Source organism: Melozone crissalis, unplaced genomic scaffold, assembly GCF_028551555.1.
Source record: "Melozone crissalis strain CALT ecotype California unplaced genomic scaffold, PUWL_Pcris_2 ptg000013l_1, whole genome shotgun sequence".
In the NCBI taxonomy this organism is placed as follows: domain Eukaryota; kingdom Metazoa; phylum Chordata; class Aves; order Passeriformes; family Passerellidae; genus Melozone; species Melozone crissalis.
This window is the reverse complement of record NW_026535791.1, coordinates 42,170,071-42,190,869: the sequence shown is the minus strand read 5'-3', so window position 1 is coordinate 42,190,869 and position 20,799 is coordinate 42,170,071. Positions and strand designations below refer to the sequence as shown.

The following is a 20,799-nucleotide window of genomic DNA, read 5'->3' as shown; positions in this document are numbered from 1 at the left end:
AATTCAACTCTATTTTTTCCTCTCAGCAACACTGTACCCCATGTCTAACCACTCCAGTAGCATTTTTACCAGCCACTGAATTTTATCACTGGCTTTGCTGGTTGCAAATAAAGCCAGGGCTGTTCTTCATGGTGGAATTGGCATGCTGCAATATGTTTGGGTAACCTAAATCCCACCCCAATGCTTCTGCCTAAGGTTTCCTGCCAGCTGGTACCAGATTATCAGAGGCACATCACTGAAGGGCTCCAGACGGCCTCCCATCCTCATCACACCCTGCTCACAGCACTGCAAGCTAGAGTAGCCATTGTGGTCTCATACTCTAGAAGCAAACACAGACCAGCAGTTTCAAGCTCTCAGCAGGTCTGGGCTGCATTTTCCTTCCCAGGTCTTTTTATTACCCAGAGTGACCTCCCTGGTGCTGCAAGCTGCCTCCTCAGTGATTCCCCTGCTCTTAGGACACATCATGGCTGCTGCCCCCAGATACACAACCTCCTCTCAGAAATATTAAGCTGCCTGTTTGTTCCAAAGCCAGAAATTAGGTGAAGGTTGAAAGGACTTATCAGTGAGTCAGGACAGGGACAAACACACACATTGCCCAGGGCGTTGGACACGTCCTCAGAGCAAACACCCCAAATCCAGGCAATTCAGTTAAAGCTGCTCAAATGCTTAGTGGTATATTTTTATATAATTTCTGTACATTACAGGATAGAGTAAAGGTGTTCCATATCTGAAAATAAAAAACTGGGTTGGAAGACAAAAGTCTCACGCAACATCTCAAATATTGTACATTTTCAAAATAATATCACAAACCTCTAGTTCAAATCTTCTCTATCCATTTTTTCAGCTGGAGTTTCAGCTCACCATTCCTTACTTGGGGAACTGTGTGTTTTAGTGTGTTTTTGGAACACTAAGGGGTAGGTGAGATCCTTTCCCCATCTCTCTGGGAAGGCTGAGAACACACTCTGCACCGAGGGTAAGCATGTTTGCCTCTACATGCCATTCACTCATCTATTTACCTCCTGCCTCTTTACACAGAAAAGCTTTTTGAAGAGCTTGCCAAGATTTCTGCCAGGTGGCATCATAAGTGAATTTCACCACAGCTGAGGCCCTGACAAGCTTTACTGGACAGACACAGCAGAAAAGTAAGGTACTTCTAACGTGTATATATATGTTTGTAAATATTTATCTTAAGCCTTCCTGCATTAATAGACGTCAAATGCAGGAGCAGCAAGGCATACCTGGCGCTCTCCGCGCCTGTGCCTGCCCTCAGGCTCCTCCTGGAGCAATGCCCCGTGAGCCCAGAGAGCGGCTCTGCGCTTCGGGCAGCGCCACTTCTCCTCCTCTCCTTCATCCCTCCCGCCCCTTCTTCACCTTCCTCAAACCTGCGGCCACTTGAGGCGGGCGGGGCAGCTCCGCCCCGCCTGCTGCGGGCCCGGGCGGGCTGGGCAGCGCTCGGCTTCCCGAGGAGCCGGCATGGACACGGAGCCGTTCCCCGCAGTGAGTAACGCGGCGGCCAGGGGGAGAGGGAGGGAGGCAGGCAGGGAGGGATGCGGCTCTCGGCGGGCCCGGCAGCGGCAGGGATGGAGGAGGGAGCGGGGGCAGCGCGGAGCCCGGGCCCCATCGCCCCCATCGCCGCCGGGGCTGCGGCCCCTCCTCGCCGGGTGCCCGGGCACTGCTCCTCACAGGGTTTCCCGTAACTCCCGTGGGGGTTTTTTAGCTTCTGGGTCGGCTGCAGCACATGTTTGACTGATGTCATCACGAATGGTGCTTTAATTATATCTGCCGCCCGGAAGGAACTGCGTTGGCCGGCGTTTGGCCGCGTCCCAGCCGTGCCCAACGCGCTCCGGCCGGGCACAGCCGCTCCGGGCCGGGGACATCAGCCCGGTGCTCTCTGTGTCCTGGGGCTGGACAAATCAAATCAGAACAATTCATCTCAGGAAGAGAATTCCTTCCTGTAATTCAGAATTCTTTTCTGTAATTCATATCACAACTTCAAGTATTCTTTCTGAACAGGTGCCCTGGATGCAGGCAAATCCCTTATCCTTATTTAAACATTTTAACGCAGCCTGCTTAATATCTGCCTTCAATAGTATTACATAACTTACCTGATATCAAGAGTATGAAATTTTCCTTTCTTCTTATCTCAAAGATTTGAATATAAGATATATATAAGATATAGTGGCTTTATAGGTTTGCATGTTTTATTCTTGTTTATTGCATGTGTCCCGGTAAAGTCCTCAAAATGTGATTGCTGCCTGTAGGCAGAGCACCCAGAGAAGGTCAGACGCTGATGTGAGCAAGGGGAGTGAGGGTAGTTAGGGTGGGCAGCTCCTGACTGGAAGCCAAGTGCCCACCAGAGTCTATCCATCACTCTCCTGCTCAGCAGGGGGAGAGAAGAATGTTAAAAAGGCTCATAGGCCAAGATAAGGACAGGGAGAGATCACTCACCAGGTACCGTCACAAAAAGGGCAAAGCAGACTCAGCTTAGGAAAAATATTGAATTCATTACCAATGAAATCAGAGTAAGGTAATGAGAAATAAGCAGCAAATCTTAGAACACTTACTCCCCACCCCTCCATTCTCCCAGGGTGCAACTTCACTTTTGATTTCCTGATTTCCTCTACCTGCAGTGGCACAGGGGGATGTGGAATGGGCACTGAGGTCAGTTCATCAAGTATTGTTTCTGCTAATCCTTCCTCCCCAGGAGAGGACCCCTCACACTCTTGTGCTCCAGCATGGTCCCTCCTGTGGGAGACAGTCCTCCATTAATTTCTCCAACATCAGTCCTTCCCAAGAGCTGCTGTTCTTTGTGACCTGCTCCAGTGTGGGTCCTTTTCATGGGGTCACAAGTCCTGCTAGCAAACCTGAGCCAGCATGGGCTCCTCTCTCCATGAGACCACAGCTCCCACATGGGCTTCCTATGGGGTCTCATTCTCCTTTGGGCATTCACGGCCCTAGTGTGGGACCCTCCACAGGCTGCAGGTGGAGGGCTCTGCTCCAGAATGATCTCCATGGGCTCCAGGGGCACAGCTGCCCTACCATGGTATTTGCCACGGGCTGCAGGCAAATCTCTGCTCCAGAGCCTGGAGCACCTCCTGCCCCTCCTTCTGTACCTCCTGCCCCTCCTACTGTTCCTCCTGCCCCTCCTTCTGCACTGGCCCTGGTGTCTGCAGAGTTGTCTCTCTCACATATTCTTGCTCTTCTTTTCCTGGCTGCTGTTGCACAGCAACTTTTTCCCCCTTTTTGAACCTGTTGCCCCAGAGGCTCCACCACTGTTGTTGATGGGCTCACCCTTGGCCTGCCTTGGAGCCAGCTGGAATTGGCTCTGTTCTACTTGGGGAGAGTTTCTGGCAGCTTCTCACAGGAATCAGCTCTGTAGACTCCCTCACTACCAAAATGTTGCCATGCAAACCCAACACAGTAGTTTATCACAGTACTGTGTGTAGGGTGGACTTACCTGTCTGGATAAGGGGAATAAAGAAACAGTTCTTATTTATGAAGTTTAGGGTTTAGTCATGAGAGGCAGCAGCTAATAGTTGCAGTTTCATTTCTCCAAGTAAGCCTTGGTTTCTCCCCAAAGGCTGCCCCTCAAACACAAGGCAGCAGCTGAGTTTAGAGGTGGCAGTGTGAACATCTGGGGCTTTGCATTGCATGGGGGAGTGGGACAAAACCTGGTCCAGGCACTTCTGTACAGGACTTGATCAGCAGATGGCCATGGTGCAGCTCCTGCCATGCACTGCCGGCGGCTGCCATCCCCAGTCTCAGGGTTCTGTGGAAGAAGAAGAGGAGGAGAAGGAGAAGGAGATGTGCATCTCTCACATGTCTGTGTTTGCAGGACTGCAGTGTGTCTTGGTCTTGCTGTTTCTGCTCTCTGCTGGCTTTCCTCAGGCCCAGCAGGACACTCTTTGTGAAGTGCCCTGGTCCTGCTGAGGCTGGGACAGTGATGGCAGCCGTGCTGTCTGTGGGCTTTGGCTGGACAATGCCAAGGGATCTCTTGTACAGCCCAGTAAAGGCAATTCCCTCTTGATGCGTCTGCAGAGACCTCCTGAGCATGTGCTATCCTGACTCTGTGGTGAACTGGGGGAGCACACGACAGGAGGAGAGTGGCAGCAGGCAGACCTGCACCCTTGGATGCATCCTGGGGGTGCTGTTGTTGCAAAGGAGCTTGTGCCAGGACAAGGTGTGACCACCTGGCAGGGCTTAAGGGACTTGCTATGGGTCCCTGGGGTGATGGGTGCCTGCTCTGGGGGAGCGTGGGTGGCTTTGGAGAACCTCAAAGGCTCTGGAAAGGGAGGTACAAATCTCCCCACTCAGAAGAGCAAAAACAATGCTTATAGTCAGGTCTCTCGTCTGCATACAGGACCTGCATAAGTGCTGCCATATGCTGGGGTGTTGCAGCCTCAGAGCTCCTGTCAGCTTCAGAGCTGGAGGAGAAGAGAGACCATCCAGTCTTTATAGACAGAAATGCTGCTTTAAGCATCTGCAGCCCCTGCCCACGCTGATGCTACATGGTGCAGAGACTAGAGCAGAGCAGCTGTGGGTGAGCAGTGGTGTGCAGTGTGATGAAGCATGAAACAGCAAAAGGTGACAAAATGAGCTTCAGACATCTGTTGTCTGAAACAGGGGTCTGTGGGGGACAGAAGCTCATCATATCAAAGTGCAGAGCCAGAGGATGGGTGAGTTGATCTGCCTGAGATCTGAATATTTTTCCAAGAATAAGAATGGCTGCTGTGGCATATAGAGACCATTTGTTTCTTACAACTCAAAGATGCACCAAAGACACAGCAAGGCAGGCTAGGCAGGTGATGCTTTGTGCATTGGCTGTATAAAAGCAGATTGTATCTTTTTGTGTGGTATGGACATAAAGCTTAGGAATGCAATTCCTAAAGTTGCCTTTCAGATGACCCTATGTGACTGTCAAAAAAAAAATATTGCACCATGTTTAAGGAAATGTTCTTCATATAAGCACTGTAAATGTGTGTAGATGTGCTAAGATGTGTGTAAATGTGCTAAGATGCAGCAAAAGGGACCAGGGACCAGTGAGGGTGTTTGCAGAGTACAAAACCTCAAAAATATGTATATGACTGAGTTTGCTGTAGCAGACAGGAAGGAATCTTTTACATTGGCAGCTTTTAAAAACAACATTAAAAAGGAAGCTGTGATATTGGTAATATGTTGATATTGGTAATCACTGTGCCAGAAGAAACTCTCACATTATCTGTGACAAAATAAAGCCTTGAAAGCAGTGAAAAGAAGGAAGGCTCTAATCCTCAGACCCCCACCTGAACTAGGAACATACTAGGCAAAAGACCCCAAAACACAGAACTTATTTTTGTGTTCTTCACAATCCAGGAGATCATAAAATGAAAAATGAACAGGATAACTCTAGCAGGCCCTGGTGATGGCATGATTTTTCACCTGGGCTTTCTCCACTGGCACTCCTGCAGGACCACTGCAAATTTTGCAGAAGATCCCAGAGAAGAACAGTTCCAGAGTAGTTTCAGGAAGGTCAGACCAAACTGAAATACCTATGATCATGGACTCATAGGAGTGGTAAAAATATCTTTGATGTTCTCCAAAGCAGGAATAAGGAGAGGAAAGTTTTCCTCTTTGACCCCAGATGCTGGAATGACCTGCAAATCCAGTGTCCTGACATTTTTGTAAAGGCTTTTCATAGTGTACTCCTGTGGCACCTGACTGGACCCTTGAAGGTAGGTGTTCTCTAGGGACCTGAGGGTAGCAGACCCAGCCCCTGACCCAGCCCTGCCATTGGTCCCATTGCTGTGCTCCTGGGACTGCAGAGGCTAAAGGAATGGACACAGTTTCACGCTGGAGGGAGGTACTCCTTGTGGTTTCACAACAGCCAATAGAGACAGCAATTTCTCCATACCAGTGAAACTCTGTATATTTGCCTTGGCTTGGCTATATTTGCCTTTGCCTTGGCTATTTTTTCTTTCACTTGATCAGTTTGCAAACCTGAAGCTGGAATCCACCCTTTGGCATTGTGCTGGGAGACAGTGTTATCAAAAGCAGCACATGTTGTGGCTACAAGCTCTTGACATTTTTCTGCAACTACTTGAGGGAAGGGTTGGCATTTTTTAACATCTATAAATTCTTCCTTCACAGGTGCAATGCCCTTAATTCAACCACAGTAGATGGAGTGCTTTATTTGAAGTGGTTTATTGTTTTTCTTTCCTTTTTCCCTCCCAGAACACCCTATGAAGTCCCAGAGCACATACCAATGGAAGGCCCTTTGCAAACCTTCGTTCACGTGTGCCATGAAAATGGCCAATGGATGTCACAGTTACCAGAGAAGCTCTGGGATATTCCCCTGTATAACTTAGCTCTTCCAGGTAAAGATTAACTTTTGTTCTGCACTGTTTTGTTAGCTTACCATTTAAGCATTGGAATATCCTGTTTGTCCCATTTCAGGATGGCTATGTTTATTATTTGGGTCAGCGTGTGGGGGAGGGTTTGTGTGATGTTATGTGAATAATGTTGGTCTGTAATGTTTGGTGTTTCTTAGAGGGGAGGGGTAACAAAGGAACTTTTTATTGTTTTTTTAGAAATAAAAATAAAGAGGCACTTTGCATTGTCTTGTGAGATACTATTAATAATCTAAGGATTAATTTACTTAGGCAATGATAAAATTTCCCTAATTAATTCCTGTGAATTCCTATATAATAAAATGTTTCCAGGAGGGGAGAATTAAGGTTTACCTTACTATTTGTTTCTTTGTACTGCCTAAAAGAAACTGTGAAGTTGCAGAAAAAGGAGAATTGAGACTTATAATTAACATTTTTTTATTAATGTAGACTGTTACTTTTCTACATGATCCAGCTTATAAAAACTGGATTTATTGTGTTATGTGTAAATGCATTTAAACGATATCTGTGTATTATTAACCTTTCTTTGGTCATATTATTGCTTCTTTCTGCTGCCTTGACTTTTTCCGAGGCACTGAAGGCCATCAGCTCTTGAGTGATTCCCTTTGTTTCCACTTCAGAAATGGTACTAAAGAAAAGTCTAGTCTGTGTTTTCTCTCACACCTGTAGATGTGACAGGTAGCTTGGGGGGAAAGCAGCACAGTGTGTAGATGAATGTTTTATGTGGGCCACAGGATCATAGGTTAATTTTAGGAAAGGCATATATTTAGAGATAGTGTAAAGTCTTGTCTTCAGTGGGTAGAGCCTTGGGAGAATCCAAAAATTGTAGTGTTTTGGCTTTTTTCTACCTGTTGTGAAGTAATGGAGTGTGGAGTTCCAATTAAAATTGACAGCCAGAAACTTATTTCATGGAGGCTTCTTAGATAATGTAATCTGAATTGATCTTGACTTCAAAACAAGCACATCTCTGTTTAGGATAAAGTCTATGTAAGAGGACTACAACAGGTGCTATTAAAGAAACTCCTCTAGATTTCTTATTTAACCATCATGAGAGGAAAAAAGAAAATATGTATCTGTCTTACGACTGAAGAAAGGAGGTAATAGTCTTCTCTTTTTCTATTTTTGTTCCTATTGCAAAAATCATTTAAAAGTCAGTAGCACACAGAGTGGGATTTTGTTTTGCTGGAAAGAGCCATGATGTTTCTATAAGACCTTCCCCTGGTGTTTCTTGGCCATCTTAGAAAGTGGAGAACCTACTGACGGGTTTGTTTGCGGTCTTGGCTCTCCTCCTAATAACCTTGTTATTCTTGAAAATGTTTGTTGTTCTTGTGAATATGCCTGCAGGGATAGCAGGCATGAAGAACAATTGAAGGCAAGTCCATTTCAGCAAACACTAGAGGACTTTTACAGAGCATTGCAGGCTATTAGCTTAGAATATTTTGGTGTCTGTCCAGCTGACCTACAAAGCTGATCTGGCCCAAGTCAGAACACAAACAGATCAAGACCAATCAGGTCAAGACAGCTCTGGCAGGTTTCCAGAGGGAGGAAACCCAATTTGGAAGTGGAAGTTTATCTCACAGAAGGCATGCAAGAAACATGACAGAGTGGATTCTGAAAGCATGATGATGAGACAGCGGCAAATCTCATTAATTAGTGTTGTGCTTGCACCAGGTTCAGCACAGTGCTGCTGGGGAGGGGTGGAATCAAGGTCTGGAGCTACCTGGCTTGGTGCTAGCTCACTATCTTTGCATCATATATGTTGTGTCATGGATGTACCCATCTTCCTTTCATTACTGTAACTCATGACATCACAAAAGACTCGTGAGTAAAAGATTGCAATCCATTTGCTGGTTGGCATCCATAGATGCAACACCCATCAATGGAATCCTGCTTATCTCTCTCAGACTTGGATTTGGTCCATGGATATTTAATAGTTTGACTCCTACATCTTCTAACACATACTTCTTTTATTGCCTACTCTCAATACTGATCTCCCATCTGCAGTGAGTGTGTTTTGGGTGTTTAAAGCAGTAACAGGGGATCTTGTTCATCTTTCACTCATAAACTTGGATTTGCCTCAGAAATCTTCAAACACTCACCTTGTTTGTTGTTTTTGTAGGGGAGGTGGGGGTTTACTTCAGGAGGACATTTTTAGCAGATATTTAAGATATAAATAAATTTAAAATGGCTTTTAGAAGGTGAGAAGATTGATTGAGACATCAAAATATTATTGACAGTTCCAAAGAATTTTTACTTCCAAACCATTCCTTTTTACTGTGTTTATTAGAAATATTACCACTGGTACCAGTAAGACTGGCAATTCAAGAAAGCACTTCCTAGCACTAGTGAACAATTAATTTGACAGAAGACTTAAACCTCAAAATGATAAACAAATTCTTTGCAGATATTCTGTTTAGATCCAAGCAAGTCACTTCACTGAGTTGTTAGCTTTTCTTATTGATGCTTTGTAAAACTGGAAGAAATAATCGAACAGGAAAGCTAGCAAAATCACTGGTTCCGTGTCCTGATGAAATTGTGAATTGCAATAGTTTCATCTAAACACGATGCAAGAGATATGTCAGATTTATTAAGACTTCAAGGAAATAAAGTATTTGGGCATATTGGTCTTGGCTCTGATGCCTGCATAATTCCCTGTGCTGGAAAGAGTCAGGTAATTTTTGAAGTCCATCAAATGAGGATCTTGTTAATCTTTCACTCATAAACTTGGATTTGTCTCAGAAACCTTCAAGCAGCCACCTTGTTTGTTGTTTTTGTAGGGCAGATGGGGATTTACTTCAGGAGGACATTTTTAGTAGATATTTAAGATATAAATGGTTAAAGTGCCAAGTTAAGTGTTAAAGGTGTAAGAAGATGAATTTCTTCTTTCAGTCATATTTTCCCTTGCAGAGATGAGGGTATTGGACAATGAAATCCTGCATTTGGACAACTCTGAAAACAGTACAATTTCTAGATAAATTCAGCCTTCATCTATTTATTCCCAGAAAAAAAATGTTTTCACATCAAGATAATTATTTTGAGGGAAGAGGCCATTTGAAACAATTTTATTGTGATTTGAGGCAAACAACGGTCATGTGTAGTTCAGATGGTTTATTGAAAAGGGTCAATGCCTTCCCTTCACAAGGATTTCACACTAAGCTTGTTAATGTTAGGTGACCAACCTCTGTAGACAATTCCACCTTTTTGCCATAACTACAGAGGCTCTCAGAATATGTAGGTGTGTGGCTTGCAAATGTGGTGGCCTATCAGGTGTGCACATGAAATGTAACCATGGAATGTGGTCTTGAGTCGTTAAGGAATGAGATTTTCTGTACATTTATTTTTTGTATCCTACAGGGAGTCACGACACTATGACCTACTGTTTGGATAAACGCTCTGCTGTTAGTGGCAATGAGTCCAAGCTGGTGAAGTTTTTAAACAAATGTCTGCCCTGCATTGTGCACCCCATTATCATGAAGTGGTCTATAACACAGGTAACCATTGTCTGGTGTTCTCTTCTGGCCTTGGCAAAGTTGAAACTTGTGCTGCAGGGCTGAGAGTGTACAATGACAGAATAGCCTGCTGCCCAGAAATCTGTGCTCTCATGAGATGCTGTGCTTGGGTGTTGTGGTTTAACCCCAGCCAGCAGCTCAGCTCTGCACTGCTGCTTCTCACTGTCCCTGGGTGAGACAGGGGAGAGAACTGAAGGGTAAAAGCTGGAGAGCTTGTGGGTTGAGATGGAGACCTTTTAATAGGTAAAGCAAAAGCCACATGGGCAAGCAAAGCAAAATAAGGAATTAATTCACCACTTCCCATGGACATGTAGGTGTTCAGTCACCTCCAAGAAAGCCAGGCTCCATCATGTGTAACTGTGTCTTAACAGGACAAACACCATCACTGGTGTTCCCTCTCTTCTTCCCCCAGCTTTATATGCTGGCCATGACTCCTTATGATGCAGGATATCCCTGTAGTCAGTTAGGGCCAGCTGTCCTGGCTGTGTCCCCTCCCAGCTCCTTGTGCACCCCCAGCCCCCTTGCTGGTGGGGTAGGGTGAGAGGCAGAAAAGGCCCTGGCTCTGTGTAAGCCCTTCCCAGCAACAGCAAGAACGTCCCTGTGTAATCAATGCTCTTTCCAGCTCAAATCCAAACCACAGTTCCATTCCAGCCAATATGAAGAAAATTACTCTTTCAAAATCCAGCACTTCAGAGTATGAGATAGGAGCCACACATATCTAATCATCTTTTATGGGCAAAAAGCATGCAGGTGAGGCAGGGATGATACTTGTAGTTGTTGTTTAAAGCTGACCACTTGGTACTAGAAACCATTTTTCACATGTTTATTGTGGTTGTAAATAACCTTTAATATTAATGTAATTAACAGAGATTTTTTTTCTCTTGAACTTTGTTCAGGAGCTTTTCTTGTCATTTTTGCTATCACTGTTGTGTGAGATGTCAGTTGCTTTCCCCACCTATACTGGGTATTTCACCAGCAGCAGAAACAGAAGAATCCATTGTTGAAGGGATTTTTTTTCCCCATAAAGATTAAAAGAGTGAAGGTGTGGTCCATCACATAAGGTTTAGTTAACTTTTTGAAATGTGCAAATATTAAGCTAGTTGTTATCTCTTTGTTCCTCATAAATGTATGTTAAAGACAAAATTGATGATCATGTTCTAAGCTACAGCTTTTGAAGATTCTTCCAAAGAATACACTTTCCTGACATCAAAGAGATACCAAAAATCTTTCTGGTTTTGTTCTTATTGAAGGAATAGTTCATTATTAGAGAATTAAAGCTGAATAATTGATAAATATCAATAAGCATGCCAAGGTTTCTTTTGTTGTGTTTGAGCAGCTCTGGCAAACTAGAATCTTAGACACTACCAGCTATCAAATATGAACCAGCAATCATGAGCTGATGTTGATGGGCACTTGTTTAGCACAGATCCTTGTTATTTTGAGCTGCTTTTTTGAGGGGGACTTTAGCCAATGAAAGATTTGGAAACCAGATTTCAAACTTGTGGATCCAAACTTGTGGGTTTGTGGCTGGCAAAGTGACCCTGTTGGTGACAAACAATCTCTTAACATCATTATAATAATCTTCGGGTCCAAACCCAGTGTGACAAGCAGGAAGTGTCCCAGTGCTGATAGGGAAGAGGCACAGCTACAATCCTGCCCCTCCTTAGCTCTGCTGTGCTCCAGTTATCTGTGTGGGGAGATGACTCCACCCATTGGAATGCAGAGCAGACACCATGGAGCCCTTCTGATGGTAGGATCCCCAAGTTCCTGGATGGCCCAGTGCCTGGGAGTTGCCTGCTTGAGCCCCAGTTGCTGTGGCTGTCAGTCTGGAGGCCCAAATGGTTCCTGTGTAATGGCCATGTAAATTCCAGTCATGGCCTGGATGCCTGCTGTGAGATTGAGGCACTGAGCAGCATTGCTCCTCAGGGCTTCCTTTTGAATTTTGCCCTTTAGGGGGCAATGTTCATGCTGCCTAATCCAGTAACCAAACCCAGGTGACTAATTAGAGAGTCTAATTTGTCTTGTTTTCCTGGGTAGTCAACAGATAAGAAATGAATTAATCTGAAGGGCAGTTCTGAGCAGCAATTTCATTTGGTGCTTTTTCTGGCCACAGAGGTTATAAATGACCTACAGCCATGTACAATCCCATCTCCAACATACTCCAAGCAAAGGGGTGTGGATCATCCCTTCAACTCTTCAGCCTGGTGGACACCCAGCAGGCCCAGGAGGAGGTGTTGGCCAGACCCACTGCACCCCTGGACCCTGGGGCACCCAGGGCTGGTCTGTCCCAGCCCAGCCCCTTGGGCACAGCCTGGGGAGGCTAAATTCATGTTCAAAAACCAGGAAAGTTAGGGGGTTAAACTGAGCAAAGTGAGCATCTTGCCATGTGCCTTAAGCTCTGCCACAGTGCTAAACCTGTGAATTTGGATATTCAAGAGCAATGCCTTGTACTGATTTAGCTTTCATGGAATCCTTTCTGACTTAAATCAGTATAATGTGTGGTTTCTGAAGCCTAAATTTTCATCCCTAGCAGACTGAATTAAAGACAAACTAGTGTTTAAACATATCTAATTAAATTGATTCTATTTTCTTTTGCTAAGAGAGTCTTGACGTAAGGAAAAGACATATCATTTGGAACTTTTTGCCTGAGAAGCAGCTTTATCACCTGTTCTATTCAGCCCTCAATCCGGTGGAAGTGCTCTGAGGGAAGTGGATCTAGAGGAGTGCCTCTGTTTTTTAAGACTTTTACAGGTTAATTCAAACTTCATAAGAAACTATATCTTGAAAAAGAACAATAGCCAGTATTTTTTTCTATTTTTGTTTCTCCTTCTGTTGAGGATGTGTGAGGTCTGCAGAGACAGCCATGGTAAAGCCTTTGATCTAATAAGAAAAATACAGCATTTCTAACTTGCTGATCTTGCAAATGTTTTTTAAATGAATAGTTGTGAGAAGAGCAATCATGTATTTATGCACGGGTTAATTGGTCTTTAACTTTCAGAACACAACAAGGGCAACTGTCTGAAACTAATGTAATCTGCACTTGCAGTTAATGCTGCAGGGAAATTGGAATCTCTCTTGCCAGAGAGCAAAATGCTTCCAAGTTGCAATTTGGTGCCATACAGTAACATTTTAAAGATGGAAGACCTGTGAAAAATGCCAAAGAGCTAACTTTGTACCCCTCTTTTAGCTTTCTAAACTAAAGAAACAAATCTCTTTCAAGTTCTCAGGGCTTTGTCTTCTGTTTCACCTTTCAGGTCCTGACTGTGACAGAGCAACTTGAGGCTGGAGTTCGATACCTAGATTTCAGGATTGCCCACAAGGCTAATGATCCTTCTATGAATTTGTACTTCGTGCATATGGTTTACACAACTGTTACTGTGCAGGTATTTTCCTTATCTTTGTGATGGCTATGAAACCAGTGCCATTTTTTCATTTGAGTGCCATCATAATCCAGAAATGCTGGCTCAAGGTCTTCTCAGTAGGTTATTTGTTTTTCTTTTGTGAGGACTTCAAATTAGAGAAAATCAGCAGGGCTGGAAGTTAGTTTGAGCAGCTGCACATGATACTGGAGCATCCATGTTTTCCTTCTCCTCAAACCAGACTTTGTGCCTGCTCTCCACTGCCTATCCCCTCCCACATGCCTAATGTTCTGGGGTTTATCGTGTGTTGTGCCAGGATGATACTCAGGGCATTCCTGTTTCCGTGGTAAGGAGAGAAGTTCTTCAAGGGAAGAAGGCACTAAAGTCCTATATAATTACAGAAACACTTTTTTTTTTTTTGAGAAAACATAGTTTTTTATTACTGTGAGTCTACTCCACCATCACTGCTCTGTTGATTGTATGTCCTTTCTCCTGCATAGCACAGGTAACTTTCTAAGCTGCCATATCTCTTTCTTGTAGGATATTCTGTGGGAAATATTGAGGTGGTTAGAAACTCATCCTCAGGAAGTTGTTATCATAGCCTGCAGGAATTTTGATGGATTAACCAAAAGACTTCATAATCATCTTGTTGCCTGTATAAAAGAGATTTTCCAGTGTAAACTGTGTCCTAGAAATGTAAGTATGAGATGCTTTTTTTTCACATTTTAAAAGAATGATACACCCCAGTGAGATCTTTGATTGGAAATTTTTAGATATATTCTACTTTCACTGTGTTTTTAACCTTGGAAAAGTACCATTTACTGCATTAGAGATATGTCATTATCTAATAGAACTGAGGAGATAAAGCAAACATACATTCCACAGTGCAGAGGAGGGAGTTAAATTTGACTGTTATGTATGTGGGACAATAGTGGAGACAACTGCCATCCATTGTCCTGTCTGAGTTTTCTTGGAAAGGAAACGGAAAAGAAGAGAGAAAAGAGAGGAAAAGAAAGGAAAATGAAAGAAAAAAGAAAGGAAAATAAAAGTTGTGCATCTTATATTTATTATTTAGTATTTAAAGAATCCATTTTCTGCCTTTTCGCAGCAATAATTTTAAATTAATTTTTTTTCTATTTAAAACAGTTTAGGTTGGAAGTGACCTCTGGAGGTCATTTGGTCCAACACCACCACGCAAAGTAGGACCAGCTTCAAAGTTTTGCTGGGCCGCGTCCTGTTCATTCTTGATTATCTCCAAGGATGGAGATATTCTTTCACAACCTTTCTGTGCAAAATTTGATCACTCTCACAGTAACATTGTTTTCGTTCTCTATCTGAACAGAATCTCTCTTGTGTCTACTGACTTCCATCCTTTGCTGTGCATATCTGAGGAGTCTTCTCTACATTTACAGTTAGGTACTTGCAGACAGCAGTAAGACCTGTGCAGTCTTCTCTTTTCATGCTGGACAGACTCAGCTCCCTCAGCCTGTCATGCTCCAGCCTCTGCTCCAGCCTCTCTCTGCTCACTCTGCTGGTGTGCTGCTGGATTCACTCCAGCTCGTCAGTGATTTCTTTATACTGGGGAAACCCCAGCTGGAAACAATACCTGAGCTCAGTCCCACAGCTGCTGAATAGAAGGGAAGATCCCCTTTTCTTGGTTTGCTGTCTGTGCCTTTGCTAATACAGCCCAGTTCACAATTGACCTTTGCCAGGTGCGCACTACTGGCTCACGTGCAGCTTGATGCCTATGAGAATCTTCAGGTCCTTTTCTGCAAAGCAAGTTTCTTGCCAGCTTCCACCAGCCTGTCCTGGTGTGTGAGGTTAGTCTGTTCAGGACTGTGCATTTGCTTTTGTTGAGCTTCATGAGGTTTCTGTCAACTTGTTGAGGTCCCTCTTAATAGCATCTCTGCCCTCAGTGCATTTCTGGTGGCACTGTTTTTCCTGGTGGTGACCTCCTAACCAGTCTTACAGTTACCCATACCTCCAGAAAAGCCTTAATTTAAATCAGAAAATATTTGATTGCCAGAGTTTAGAAGTTGAGATTTTTAGCTCCCTCTGTTTTTTTACAAGGTGTGGGAGCTTTTAGTAGTTAAACAATTAACATTTCAAAGATGCAGAGGAACAGAGGGTTTTCTCTGGAGATGTGAGTGGTGCAGGAGAATGATGACCCTGTTTATGATTCAAATTCAGCCTTTGAAGCTGGTGTATCAGTAACATGTGAGTATTACCACTTCAAAGCATTTTGTACAGCAGAGTTAAAATAGAACAATTCTCAGCAAAACTGGGGATTCTGAATATTCAGGCCTCAGCTGAATAACTGAAGACCTGAGTGACACTGTTTTATTGTTTCCCCAAATAACTTGAGTGTGTAAGTTGTGGATGAGCAGAGATGCTGGAGAAGGTGGTCAAATTTGCTTTCAGGCACATGGCCAGCCTTAAACAGAAGAAAATTATTAACTGCAAAAGGGGAAAGTTGCTGATGACAACTTGTTGAATAAATGTATTGAAAGAATGGTCTGAGATCACTTGATGAAGAAAGAACATTTCTGAATTGTGTCCAGGAGGATGGAGGAAGAGAACTGGAGAAAAGACAAATCAAGTACTTCCCTTGAGTAGGAAAACTTTATATCTATGGGGTCTGTGACCAGCACAATGGATCTCACCATTTTCCTAGTGGTACCATTGCAGGTTAGGCATCTGTGAAAATCTGGCATTTTTAAGGATCACAGATTTAGATTTGCCATTGAATATCCAAGTACTTGCTGACTTGTTCTAAAATAAACTGCTACCTACTGTTACCTGTCTTTCAAGACCACATCTCTGTTGTTGTACAGAATGAAGTGTGAAAGTGTTTATGAAGCAGCAGCTCAGGCAAGGTCTGTATGTAGTACTGGCACAGGCCACAGTGTGACAATATTACACTGCATTTAAAATTTTAATTGTCTTAACTATTCAAGGTGTCTTCCTTTGATCTGGATTACTAGGGTTTAAAAATCCCTTGTTAGACTTTAATTTCTGCTTTGTCTGCATAATAAGCACCTGTGTTTATATACACATCTCTGGTAGCTTGTTATTTTGGCTTTTATTGCACATCTTTGCTTGTTTGTTTAAAAGGTTTCAGCTTTAGAAAGGCAGTTGGAGTAAAGCAAAGGCTTCAGTCAACCACAAAGTTTTGTACTTTAAGAAGCTTGTGTCTTAATTTTGCAATATTTTCTGACCTAATAGAAGCTTGCATTCTTTCTTTTGTGGATGAACTGAGAGGGATTAATTCAACCCACAGCTTTCTTCTAATATTTATATTATTAATTTTCAAGTGCCTTTGGCTTTTATTTAAGTTAATAACCTAATAGGAACATCAAAAAGCCACCATTTCTTTTTCACAAGCTGCAAATGTAGTTTTTAACCACAGCATTCTTAGAAGAAACAATGCCTGTTAAATATGTTTTGGGTTTTTTTTGCAAATAAAACTAGTCAGAGAGCCTCAGTTCTCTCCCATGGTAACTTCTGAGGCTGGAAAATGTAGTGTCTCAAAATTTCATATTGAGACACTTAAATTTAACAGCTATATTAGCTCATCTATCTGATAGAGAAAATGTCTGACTCAGGTCTTTCTCTCTCTCAATTAAAAATGTCTCGAGCATCCCAATTTCATAAACTTTCCAATTAGAGAAAGGAGAACTAATGTAGCTCTAGATGACTCACATTTAGTATTACCAAGTTTTAAGCAGTTCAGTTTTCTTTGGTGGTTACTGTGCCAAATTTGCATCAATGAGCCAAATCTGCCAAAATTATTCCTGCTTCTCTCTGTGTGCATTCCTGCAAGACATGGTCTCAGTCTTCCTCCCTTAACAAACTTTCAGCAATGGCTTGTGCATGAGGGCTGAGACAGGGATGGTTTCATATTATGCAGGTGTAAGACCTTGAGTTATGGACATGATCATAGCTGAATAGTTTGAGGAAAGGAGGAATTTGCTGAAGCTCCCGGGGTCATATTGTCCTGCAGCTGGTGGACCAGCCCATCACCTACTGGGCTGCTTGTTTAAACTCTATCTGAACTGAATCTGTGCCAAGGTGATGTCTCACAGTATGTGGAGTTAGGGAATGCTACTGTGTTGCTGACTTCAACCTGGGCCTGCTTCCTTTTAGGTGGTGCCCACGCTGCGGACCTTGTGGCACCTCGGCCATCAGGTTATAGTCTCGTACGAAGAGGAGATGGAACTGGGGAAGCACTGTGAGCTGTGGCCTCCCATCCCGTACTGGTGGGGAAACAAAACCTCCACTCGCGCTCTTATCCGGTATTTGGAGCGCATGAAGCGGATGGGCCGGCCAGGTGGGCATGTGATGGTGTTCACAGGGGTTCCAGGATGAGGGAAGAGACGAGGATCTGACTCCATGTTTCAGAAGGCTTGATTTATTATTTTATGATCTATATTACATTAAAACTATACTAAAAGAATAGAAGAAAGGATTTCATCAGAAGGCTAGCTAAGAATAGAATAGGAAAGAATGATAACAAAAGCTTGTGTCTCGGACAGAGAATCTGAGCCAGCTCACTGTGATTGGCCATTAATTAGAAACAATCACATGAGACCAATCACAGATCCACCTGTTGCATTCCACAGCAGCAGATAACCATTGTTTACATTTTGTTCCTGAGGCCTCTCAGCTTCTCAGGAGAAAAATCCTAAGGAAAGGATTTTTCAGAAAATGTGTCTGTGACATAGGCACAGTTCGCTCGCAGGAGAGAAGAGGCACTTACAGCCATGTAGAACAAGTAGGAAGCTGGGCAATTGTTGCCTTCTGGAATATAACCACCCTGTGTGTGCTCTGTGGATACTATCAGTGTACACACATGCACAGACCACAGAGATTGTGGTGGCCACCTCACTGATGTGACCCACAGAAAGGGAGCCCTCAGTGCAGACCCACTCTCTGGTGCAGTTGCGCCCACCTCATGGGGAGGAGGCTGCTTCCTCAGTCCAGTCTTGCTTTAGGCAGCACAGATGGTGAGAGAAGTGCATTCCACTAACCTTGTTGTTAAAGGAAGCTCCTACAAGGTTTCTCTCAGGGGACACCTTATCAGTTTCTGCAGCTACTTGAAGGGAGGTTGTAGCAAGGTGGAAATCTTCTCACAGGCAACCAGAAGAGGAAATGGCCTCAGGCCAGGGGGATGCTGAGCTTGGAAATCAGGAACAATTTCTTCACTGAAAGTGTGTTTAAGCATTGGAATGGGTTGCCCAGGGAGGTGGTGGAGTCACTGTCCCTGAAGGTGCTGAAGAAACAACTAGATGTGGCACTTGGTCCCATGGTTAGCTGTCGTGGTGATGTTTGGTCAAATGTTGGACTCAATGATCTTGGAGGCCTTTTCCAACCGTAATGATTCTGTGATACCAGAGCAGTACGAGAAGGGTGTAGCTGCACATGAACAGCAGCACTCAAGCATGCTGGTGAAGTGCAGTCTGAGAGAGGTTCAGTTCAGAACCTGTGGCACAGCTTTTGCAGTGAACACACAGGGTGGTGACGGGGGAGCCGCTTCAGAAGAGCACTCCCCAGCTGGAGGGTGCACCCTGCGCTCCCATCCATTGCAGGGGAAGGCTGAGCCTTTGGAAACAACCCTCACAGACACAGAGGAGTAATTTACAGAGGACTAGTCAGTGGAGAACCTTTAGGCTGCAATGAATAACTAGACCAATTTAGCTAAACTGGAATGTTTGGATAAGTGAGTGTGGCCCAGGAATTGTTTACTACAGCATGCAGTTGCAACAAGGGGAAACAGTTATAGGGACATGAAACAATACAGAAAGAGTGTGAAGTTAGTATTTTAATGATCCCCACTGGAATGAGATGTGAAGATAATGCAATACTGAGAAGTTTCTCTTCTCCTCAAAAGAATATTTAATGTGTCACTTTCTGATTTTTGTTTCAGGAAAATTCTTTGTGGCCGGTATTAACCTTACTGAAAATTTAAGGTATATTCTCGTACACCCATTTGGATCATTGAAGAAAATGACACTCCAGAGTCTTCCATGTTTGAAAATCTGGATAAAGCAGCAGCATCCAGGACCAAAAAGAAAATGTATTAACATCATTGCTGGAGACTTTATAGGAAACAATGATTTTGTCAAAGATGTGATAGAACTTAACACAAAAATTAATCCTCCATTGCTCTGTCAGAGTGAAGTGGAACAAATAGCATTTAATTCTCAGCTTCCTGATCTATGAAAAGTTGAAAAGGCTTTGTCTGCGTTTATTGTGCCCTGCTGTAAACATCCTGAATCTCATAAAGGTCCACTTAAATTAAACCAGTAATGCTTTCAAGGCTTAGTAGGAAAAAGTCTCCCAACACCATCAGGGTTTTGAGGCCTTTGGACAGAAAGAGGGCAGGTACCTTGCTGAAGTCTCTAAAGAACTATGGCATAGGTGTAATTTTTTGGAGATGCTTTGATTCTGTAGCAGCTGGCAATACTAAAAGTCCCAAGAATTCAATCTTATTTTCCATAGGACTAAGAAGGAGGAAAATATCATTAGTTGCATGATTTAGTGGTAAAATTTTATCTTTCTTATAATTATAAGGACATTTTGCACTAATTGCAACCCAAATTCTTACTCTTTTATATCAGTCTGAAATTGACTAGTTGGTTTTCATAGTTTCTGTTAAATAAACAAAAGGAATAGTTTAAAATATTTTTGGTATCTCAGAGATGTTGCACTGACAATCCAATTTGAAATGATCTTCTATATACACACACCAATGTGCTGAGTATCAGTTGTGAGCTACCTTACAAACAGGGTAGCCCCAAAATTATTTGGAATTTTTAAGAGGTAATTGAATTTGCACTTAGTATGCCAGTTCTGCAGGGATAAAGACACCAAAATGAGGCCCTTACACAGTTTGTCTGTGGCAGTTAAACATTTTACTAGGTGTTGCCTAAGTATGCCTTACACTGAAAAGAAACACACAGGAAACAAATTCCTGATCTTAACTTAAACTGCCCTAGAAATACAGATTTTTGGCTTCTATCATGTTCATTTGGGGTTTCACACCTGGTCTGTTATTTAGCTATTTTAGTAGCTCTGTAATTATTTTTCCTCTCACTAAGTAGTTTTTGCATATGTCAAAACTAAGAGGTTTATGCTATTTCCCATTGCATACTAATTCTGTTTTTCTAAATGAACTGTGTAATAACAGATCCTCATGAAAGCAAGAAAAATGTCAAGCATCAGGACTAAAATAGGACCAATTATTCTGTAAAGTTCACTGTGCAACTTCATCCATATACCTCACTTTTGAGATGCACTTTATATACAAAACTAAATTCAGATGTCTGCTAATGTTTGCAGAAGTTTTTCTGCCTATCTTTTGTGCCCTCTTTTTTACCCTTCTTATTCTAATAAAACTTGATCTCTCTCTGTAATATGGAGTGAAATATTTGGTTTTTCCTTTCTGTGATGTTGTTTTATTGGTTCTCAGTAGTAATTCGTAACTTAAGAAATGGATCTGTTGTGGGTTTTTTCCTATTGTTTTCCTCTGTGAAAAGCTTTGCT

General features: G+C 43.1%; 1 protein-coding gene across 1 annotated transcript; it reads left to right on the top strand.

The window, feature by feature from the left end:
* Window positions 1-1,352: 1,352 nt before the first annotated feature.
* On the top strand, window positions 1,353-20,793 carry PLCXD1 (phosphatidylinositol specific phospholipase C X domain containing 1). Its single transcript, XM_054272173.1, has 7 exons — window positions 1,353-1,497; window positions 6,211-6,353; window positions 9,741-9,877; window positions 13,150-13,278; window positions 13,795-13,950; window positions 17,401-17,584; window positions 19,181-20,793. The coding sequence occupies exons 2-7, from the start codon at window positions 6,242-6,244 to the stop codon at window positions 19,474-19,476; spliced, it is 1,014 nt and encodes a 337-aa protein (XP_054128148.1). The 5' UTR covers window positions 1,353-1,497; window positions 6,211-6,241; the 3' UTR covers window positions 19,477-20,793.
* Window positions 20,794-20,799: the final 6 nt, after the last annotated feature.

Coding starts and splice junctions, on each gene's coding strand:
- PLCXD1 (XM_054272173.1), top strand. CDS start 6,242: ATGGAAGGCCCTTTGCAAACCTTCGTTCACGTGTGCCATGAAAATGGC. Junction 9,878..13,149: donor TGAAGTGGTCTATAACACAG/GTAACCATTGTC, acceptor TTCACCTTTCAG/GTCCTGACTGTGACAGAGCA. Junction 13,951..17,400: donor GTAAACTGTGTCCTAGAAAT/GTAAGTATGAGA, acceptor GCTTCCTTTTAG/GTGGTGCCCACGCTGCGGAC.